At 43.7% G+C, this 9,738-nt stretch overlaps 1 protein-coding gene across 1 annotated transcript; it reads left to right on the forward strand.

Moving 5' to 3' along the window:
- Window positions 1–213: 213 nt before the first annotated feature.
- LOC124798596 (ejaculatory bulb-specific protein 3-like) lies at window positions 214–9,409 on the forward strand. Its single transcript, XM_047262064.1, has 2 exons — window positions 214–438; window positions 9,162–9,409. The coding sequence occupies exons 1-2, from the start codon at window positions 240–242 to the stop codon at window positions 9,350–9,352; spliced, it is 390 nt and encodes a 129-aa protein (XP_047118020.1). The 5' UTR covers window positions 214–239; the 3' UTR covers window positions 9,353–9,409.
- Window positions 9,410–9,738: the final 329 nt, after the last annotated feature.

Consider the following 9,738-nt stretch of genomic DNA (forward strand, 5'->3'; position numbering starts at 1 on the left):
GCATGAGAAAGATGCGTCACGAAGGACGAAGACAAAACGGGGAGGTGGCAAATTTTTACACGGAAAAACAACAATGGAAAAGGATAACAGTGGGAAAAATACGGCGCCGTGTATATCTTACGTATTGCAGCTTTGGGAAAAACGAGAGTACCGTGGTGGGACCGCGCTGGGAATGTCTGTATATAAGGTGTCAGTGTGCTTCCGCCTGCATCCTCAGTGTCCACTGGAGAGTAGCAGACATGAAGTCCGCCCTGGCACTCGTAGCGGTGCTCGCCGTCATGGCGCTGGCTGCCGCAGATGACGAGAAGTACACCACCAAGTACGACAACATCGACCTGGACGAGATCCTCGCCAACGACAGCCTGATGCACCAGTATGAACTCTGCCTCACCGAGGAAGACGACAGCAGCTGCACCCCGGAGGGCAAGGAGCTCAAGAGTAAGTACTCTGGCACCAGTGATTAAAGACTGCTCTCTGTCTCTCACTGTGCTCATATGTGAGCTATCCGCATATCACTGTACCAGCAAACGTATTGTAATGTATTGTACTTTGGCACCATGTCATAAAGCACATAAGAGTTTCGTTCGATTTCCTTGCATTAAGATTTACGTTCTGATGTACCTTGATAATTCAAAAGGGGTCAAATTAGCTGATCGCTAAATTGTGAAATAAAGTGTCTGAGGAAGGTTCTTCACTGGAACTTAATGTTTGGAATTAAGTGAAGCTATTACAATGGTATTATCATTGTGACAGGGAAATAATACAGTCATATGATCGTGTTGAAATCTGTTTAAATCCTCATGTGATTCGCTTAAGTCAGTCCAAGTAATTTCAGGAATGTTTCCTTATCAAACTGAGCTGCTGATTCATCTCCGGAAGCAGTGGTGTTGTCGTTACCTTAACTGTCATTACTAATTTCATTCCATAATTCTGACGTTTACTTTCGGAACCACGATCCTAGAACAGAACAACAGAGTGCTTCATCCGCTCGATCCCAAGTCCAGCATCCACCGTCAACACAGGGATCTGAATTTCAATAACAATTACATTTCAATAATGCAGTGACTGTGTTGTTTATAAGAAAGACGCATGTCCGAAGGAACAGGCACTGCGGTGACTCCAGCCGTCATGAGATATGAATCGCAATCGCTGTTACGAATACAAACAGCCGTCAGCTCCATCAGGGAATGAACACAACGAAAATTTGTGCCGGATAGAGGCTCGAACCCGGAGTTCCCGATTTACGCGAGCGGTCGCCTTGGCTATCCGTCCACAGCTCACGACCAACCTGTAGTGGTACACGCATTATGTAATTCCTGTACACGGAAGGACCTTTTATAATATAGTCGTACACATATTATGTAATTCCCGTACAGAGAAGTACATTTCAATTGAATGTCGTTGCCCTGTATCGGCATCGTTCTTCTTAACGACAAAGGAACTGCAATATCTTTTTTATACGCCGATACCAGAGCGTGACTTGCAACTAAAATATCCCCCCCCCCCCCCCATACGGGAATTACACTACTGGTCATTAAAATTGCTACACCAAGAAGAAATGCAGATGATAAATGGGTATTCATTGGACAAATTTATTATACTAGAACTGACATGTGATTACATTTTCACACAATTTGGGTGCATAGATCCTTACAAATCAGTACCCAGAACAACCACCTCTGGCCGTAATAACGGCTTTGATACGCCTGGGCATTGAGTCAAACAGAGCTTGGATGTCGTGTACAGGTACAGCCGCCCATGCAGCTTCAACACGATACCACAGTTCATCAAGAGTAGTGACTGGCGTATTGTGACGAGCGAGTTGCTCGGCCACCATTCACCAGACGTTTTCAATTGGTGAGGGATCTGGAGAATGTGCTGACCAGGGCAGCAGTCGAACATTTTCTGTATCCAGAAGGCGGCCGGAGTGGCCGCGCGGTTCTAGGCGCTACAGTCTGGAACCGAGCGACCGCTATGGTCGCAGGTTCGAATCCTGCCTCGGGCATGGATGTGTGTGATGTCCTTAGGTTAGTTAGGTTTAATTAGTTCTGAGTTCTAGGCGACTGATGACCTCAGAAGTTAAGTCGCATAGTGCTCAGAGCCATTTTTTGTATCCAGAAAGGCCCGTACAGGACCTGCAACATGCATTATCCTGCCGAAATGTAGGGTTTCGCAGGGATCGAATGAAGGGTAGAGCCACGGGTCGTAATACATCTGAAATGTAACTCCACTGATCAAAGTGCCGTCAATGCGAACAAGAGGTGACCGAGACGTGTAACCACTGGCACCCCATACCATCACGCCGGGTGATACGCCAGTATGGCGATGACGAATACACGCTTCCAATGTGCATTCACCGCGATCTCGCCAAACACGGATGCGACCATCATGATGCTGTAAACAGAACCTGGATTCATCCGAAAAAATGACGTTTTGCCATTCGTGTACCCAAGTTCGTCGTTGAGTGCACCATCGCAGGCGCTCCTGTTTGTGATGCAGCGTAAAGGGTAACCGCAGCCATGATCTCCGAACTGATAGTCCATGCTGCTGCGAACGTCGTTGAACTGTTCGTGCAGATGGTTGTGTCTTGCAAACGTCCCCATCTGTTGACTCAGGGGTCGAGACGTGCCTGCACGATCCGTTACAGCCATGCGGATAAGATGCCTGTCATATCGACTCCTAGTGATAAGAGGCCGTTGGGATCCAGCACGGCGTTCCGTATTACTCTCCTGAACCGACCGATTCCATATTGCGCTAACAGCCATTGGATATCGACCAACGCAAGCAGCAATGTCGCGATACGATAAACCGCGATCGCGATAGGCTACAATCCGACATTTATCAAAGTCGGAAACGTGATGGTACGCATATCTCCTCCTTACACGAGGCATCACAACAACGTTTCACCAGGCAACGCCGGTCAACTGCTGTTTGTGTATGAGAAATCGGTTGGAAACTTTCCTCATGTCAGCACGTTGTAGGTGTCGCCACCGGCGCCAACCTTGTGTGAATGCTCTGAAAAGCTAATCATTTGCATATCACAGCATCTTCTTCCTGTCGGTTAAATTTCGCATCTGTAGCACGTCATCTTCGTGGTGTAGCAATTTTAATGGCCAGTAGTGTACATACTACACTCCTGGAAATTGAAATAAGAACACCGTGAATTCATTGTCCCAGGAAGGGGAAACTTTATTGACACATTCCTGGGGTCAGATACATCACATGATCACACTGACAGAACCACAGGCACATAGACACAGGCAACAGAGCATGCACAATGTCGGCACTAGTACAGTGTATATCCACCTTTCGCAGCAATGCAGGTTGCTATTCTCCCATGGAGACGATCGTAGAGATGCTGGATGTAGTCCTGTGGAACGGCTTGCCATGCCATTTCCACCTGGCGCCTCAGTTGGACCAGCGTTCGTGCTGGACGTGCAGACCGCGTGAGACGACGCTTCATCCAGTCCAAAACATGCTCAATGGGGGACAGATCCGGAGATCTTGCTGGCCAGGGTAGTTGACTTACACCTTCTAGAGCACGTTGGGTGGCACGGGATACATGCGGACGTGCATTGTCCTGTTGGAACAGGTTCGATGACGGTTTGGATGTACCGTGCACTATTCAGTGTCCCCTCGACGATCACCAGTGGTGTACGGCCAGTGTAGGAGATCGCTCCCCACACCATGATGCCGGGTGTTGGCCCTGTGTGCCTCAGTCGTATGCAGTCCTGATTGTGGCGCTCACCTGCACGGCGCCAAACACGCATACGACCATCATTGGCACCAAGGCAGAAGCGACTCTCATCGCTGAAGACGACACGTCTCCATTCGTCCCTCCATTCACGCCTGTCGCGACACCACTGGAGGCGGGCTGCATGATGTTGGGGGCGTGAGCGGAAGACGGCCTAACGGTGTGCGGGACCGTAGCCCAGCTTCATGGAGACGGTTGCGAATGGTCCTCGCCGATACCCCAGGAGCAACAGTGTCCCTAATTTGCTGGGAAGTGGCGGTGCGGTCCCCTACGGCACTGCGTAGGATCCTACGGTCTTGGTGTGCATCCGTGCGTCGCTGCGGTCCGGTCCCAGGTCGACGGGCACGTGCACCTTCCGCCGACCACTGGCGACGACATCGATGTACTGTGGAGACCTCACGCCCCACGTGTTGAGCAATTCGGCGGTACGTCCACCCGGCCTCCCGCATGCCCACTATACGCCCTCGCTCAAAGTCCGTCAGCTGCACATACGGTTCACGTCCACGCTGTCGCGGCATGCTACCAGTGTTAAAGACTGCGATGGAGCTCCGTATGCCACGCCAAACTGACTGACACTGACGGCGGCGGTGCACAAATGCTGCGCAGCTAGCGCCATTCGACGGCCAACACCGCGGTTCCTGGTGTGTCCGCTGTGCCGTGCGTGTGATCATTGCTTGTACAGCCCACTCGCAGTGTCCGGAGCAAGTATGGTGGGTCTGACACACCGGTGTCAATGTGTTCTTTTTTCCATTTCCAGGAGTGTATGTTCATGGTAAACAAATCAGCCACAGTTGTAGAACATTGACCGAATTATTGCACGACAGAACATTGTACAGTACCACTGTTTCGGGGTCGTAGCTCTATCATCAGACGTATCTGAAATCTAGTAGTAGTCGGACGTCGTGTGCATCCCCTAACAACTAATAGCAAACATCTAGCGTAATTGGACTGTCAAATAAAATCCCAAATTGTGGCTGTAATATCGTTCGACCGTCCACCTACTCTAGATGTTCGCCTATTAGTTGTTAGGGCATGGACATGGCGTCCTACTACTATTAGATTTCAGGTACCCTCATGATGGGGCTAAGACCCCGGAACCGTAGCAGTGCCTAGCGACTTCTGCAAAGTAAAGTATTTTCCAACTGTGGTGTATTTGTTTACCATGAGCTTGGTGCAGAACAGTTGTGGACATTCCACAAACAAAAATTTATTACATAATATGTGTACGAGAACAGATTGTGACGCAGGAACGACGATTTATGGGAGTTCAGGTGTGGCCAAAGCAGTGAAGGCGACGGCTCTCATAAAGCACGATATCCTGGTTCGAAACCCGACGTGTCACAAATTTTCGTTGTCGTCACTCCCTTATGCAGATGATGGTTGTTCATATTCGCAACAGCGAATATATTTTATTAATTACATCTCGAATACCATTCCTCAGTATAGGCAACAAGGAAGGTGACGCTGTGGCAATACATCGGACTTGTATTCTGAAGGACGTCAGTTCAAATCCCCGTCGGAAATTGGAATTTGGATGGGTCTTTTGACCAGTCGATTTCCTTCCTCAGTTCGAGCTTGCTCCCCATTTCTAAAGACGTCATAGTCGACGGGACGTTAAATCCTCCTCCTTCCTTCTTGTGTTTTGGATCAAGGCGGCCGCTAGACTTTTCGTTTCGATCTCGAGCTTTACTCATCCATGTGGCTCCAGCATGTTTTCTAATGCCATGTACTGACCTTAGATTACGCTATTTTCTTTTTCTCTTATCTTTCGAAATCCATCAAAGAACTTCCTTGCCCCATCGATCGTTAATTTGCCAGGTTACATGTCCCTACAATTTTCATTTCATTTTCGTTATTCATAACTGCATGTTCTACTCAAGTTGAAACAAATGTTTTATTGTTTCTCCTAGTATTTCCCAAAACACATCACTTCACATCTCACGGAATATATCTAGGATTTGAAAGGTTTTCGCATTAAAAGTAGATGTCTTACTACTATAAGAAAAAACTGGATAACATTCTTTTTCGTATGTGTCAGAAGCTCTGTTGAGAAAACTCCATGAAAGCACTCGACGAAAACGCTTTTATTTATTTGCGCTATCCACCCAGTCGTTGGTTTCAAATGCAGTAAATAACAAAATAATGTCTGTTGGTTACATGACTTCGTTAAGTGAGTGAGTTTTTGGTCTGCTTTCAGAATTTCTGTTTTAACTTCTTACATTCTATTAATTTCTTACACTCGTTTATGAAAATAAACTGCACTGCTGCAAACAGTACAATTCATAAGCAAAGACATGTTTCATTTCCCCATATATTGCTACTAACTTTTATCGTCTGACGAGTCTGAAATGTTGTTGTACGGCTTTTGAAAACAATTTTAGTGAAGTGGAATATCTTTGCCGAATTGATTTTTGAAATCCGAATGTCCCAATGTCTTCATGGTGTGTAACAGATGCTGTGGCACTGACGTTTACTGATATAAGTTAGACACGTGTCTGGTTTGCGAGGACGGAGAGCACAGATATTGCGAAAAACACGCGAAAAGTTTCTTTTAAAAAAAAAAAAAAAAAAAAAAAAAAAAAAAAACGCAGTCCCATAGAAATAAGGACTTAATACACAATGTTCAGGTTTGTAATTTACTTCACGAAATGCAGTCTGTCAATTGTGCTCGTCCTATACCCATTCCGAAAGCCACTTTCCTTCTTGGCTTGCTTCACTTCCAGGGATTTCCCATGCTGTTGGTGATAATCGTTTGCTACACGCTACTAAGAGGAGGCTGATAGTGTGCAGAAGACAGTAACAGTGCTGTTCCTAATCTGTGCTACTGTCTTCCCCCGTAGATATTCTGTAAATAACTTTACACGTTCCGTTTGATTTATTTTCTTCCATCTTTAACCACTTCCAATGAAGTACCACCATACCCAGCGCGACTTTATTTTCTTTATCCAGCGAATACCGTTACACTACGTATCTGAGATTACTTCCAGGGCTGTGATATTTTCATTATTATTTGTCTGACATGCATAACTATGATGTGTTTTGCCGATAAAGCAGGTCCTTATGTGCAGAATGAATATCGCATTGACACATATAGTGCATATGATTGATGATGTTATGTAGGAAAGGCTCGAGGACTAACAAAGAGCCCTTGTTCACTTATAAAGTACTCTTAATATTAAACGTTAGCCAATGTTTGTCGACGAAGCTTTCGATTTCCTATTGTAATGATGTAATGGAAACGTAAAATAGGAATAAAATTAAAAAATTTTCACTGAAGTAAACTATACGCATTTTTGTGGTTTCTCTTTTGTCTATAGCTTAGTTGCAAGGACATGCAAACCGAGTAAGAATTTAGATACTCTAAAGGCAAATGCTAATGTCATTTCGCTTCTGTTGTCTTATTCCACGGGTCAACTGAGCAACGATCCTCTAGCGTAAAATATTAGGTTTTCTTTAGACTGGTTATACTTGCACTCCAATGGTAATACTTCCTGATGGAGATTTTTTTTCAAAGAATTTTGTTTATTCGTCCATATCAATATTATACCGTTCAGTATAATTCCATTATATATTATAGACTTCAGCCAATGTATTTTCAGTCCCCGAAACGCTTCAGAAACTCAATCTCCAGGATAATTCTTAGCTTTCTTAGCAACGTATTTTTAATCTTATTCATGTTTTTAAAGCTAAGCTCTGTAAGGTTATTATTATTTCTCGGAACAGAGGAAAATCACATGGGCTGGCGGGTATGGGAGCTAGGCCACCATTATAGTATTTTTTTACGTCAAAAATTCTCTAACAAGGAGAGAAGTGTCAGTAAGTGCAGCATAGTGATGCGAAAGACACGAATTAATGCGTCACAAAGCTGGGTTTAGTTCTTCGGATTGCTTTACTCAAATCCCGTTGATCTTCTAAGTAGTACTCCTTGTTTTGCTTTCGGCCTTGAAACAAGAACTCAAGTGACATTATGCCGTTAACCTTCAGATTTAATTGAACTTGTCAAGCGTTTTCGGTTTGGGCTATCCATACTGCTTCTATTGAGACAATTCAGCGCTTGTTTGGACGTGAAATCCGCTAACCCAGGTTTCTTCATCTATTAGACACGTTTTACCGTCAATGGCTTCATCTGGCGACTCGTGTGGAACTTGAATTCGCCTCTGTTTTTGTTGGAAATTCAACGATTTAGGAACAAATTTTGGCGTCACACATGTTATATCCAAAATACCAGAATAATTTTAAACTGATACTGCAGCGGCATGAGTGACTTTTCTGTGATTTCATCGACTGACGATGTTTACGTAATTGTATATATATATATATATATATATATATATATATATGTGTGTGTGTGTGTGTGTGTGTGTGTGTGTATGTGTGTGTGTGTATACAACATTACTAAAACTTCAGACAATAGAAAATCCTGGATGGAATGTAACAATGTTAGACAAGGGAAGTTGCTACTCACCATATAGAGGAGATGCTGAGTCGCGATAGGCACTACAAAAAGATTCACACAATTATAGCTTTCCGCCATTAAGGCCTTTGTCAACAATAGACACACATACACAAACGCAGTGTGGTTTCAGTTGCCTGAGACTGCAGACGTGTGTGCAAGTTGCGTTTGCGTGAGTGCATGTGTGCGTGCGTGTGTGTATGTGTATGTGTGTCTATTGCCGATAAAGGCCTTAATGGCCGGAAACTATAATTGTGTGAATCTTTTTGATGTGCCTATCGCGAATCAGCATCTCCGCTATATGGTGAGTTTCAACTTTACATCTCTAATATTATTACTCAAACTTCGCTGCTCTTTATTCCTTTTATTACTGCAGAATTTAATACAAATTATCTGATCCATTTTTATATTAAATAAATAATCGCCGATACTACAGAAACACATGTAAACTTTTTGACAGCTGACAACACACTAAATGTCCAATATGGATGACACCGTACAAATTCATTTCAAACCTGCTCATCAACACAACAACAACAAAATTGTGCTAATTGATCTAATACAATACGCGAAATTGCAAAATTGTCTTTGCTTTTTGAATTCAACTTGTGCTGTGACGCCTTCCTTGTCTGATGGCTATGAAGCAATTTTTGTTTTAAGTAGCTAAATAGTCTATGTATCAAATTTTACCTAGCACGAAACGTGCATTAGAATTTTATGACCTGCTCATTTTCTGTATAAAGCCCGATACCATTTCTAGCGAAGTACTCCTCTGCTAATAACTATGAAGTGAATCGAAATGTTAGGAAGAACTATAGCACGTAAGTTGTAGAACTGCAGACACAAAAAGCGGTCGTTGTTTCATTTGTTATCCTTGTGATTTTATACATTAAGTAGACACTAGTTTACTAGGGATGTACCATTTTGCTGAATACTGTGTTCGGTTTGTTGCAGAAGACATCCCCGACGCACTAGAAAATGATTGTGCCAAATGCAACGACAAACAGAAGGAAGCCACTAGGAAAGTTATCAAGTTCCTAATCAACCAAAAACCCGAAACATGGCACAAATTGAAGGAACATTATGACAAAGATGGAAAATACAGCGAGAAATATAAGAAGCTTGAGGATGAGCTCAAAGAATAAACACCATTGTAACATGTACTGCTGATATATCTAATAAACTGTTACTTGAAAGCGCAATTTATTATTTTATTTACGTCGTGCACTCGACGACAGAGATAAACAAAAATTAGTTGACGGCTTCTTCCCAAGAACATTGTTTAATTCTGATTGACTCCAGTCGATTATCGCTGCACAGTTACAATGGTTAAAACACAGAATTATAATTTTGAAATGCATCCTGCTATTCTGTTACAGATCTTCGTAAGTGTGAAATTACATTTGACACATATCGTCATATTACAACTCTTCACTCATTAACTCTCTTCAAAAAAGAGAAAACACTGTGCTGCCGAATATAGGTCTCACTCACTAGTGCACTCTAAACTGGAATCATTGGTACGAACAAA

This window comes from Schistocerca piceifrons, chromosome 5, assembly GCF_021461385.2.
Source record: "Schistocerca piceifrons isolate TAMUIC-IGC-003096 chromosome 5, iqSchPice1.1, whole genome shotgun sequence".
Classification (NCBI taxonomy): domain Eukaryota; kingdom Metazoa; phylum Arthropoda; class Insecta; order Orthoptera; family Acrididae; genus Schistocerca; species Schistocerca piceifrons.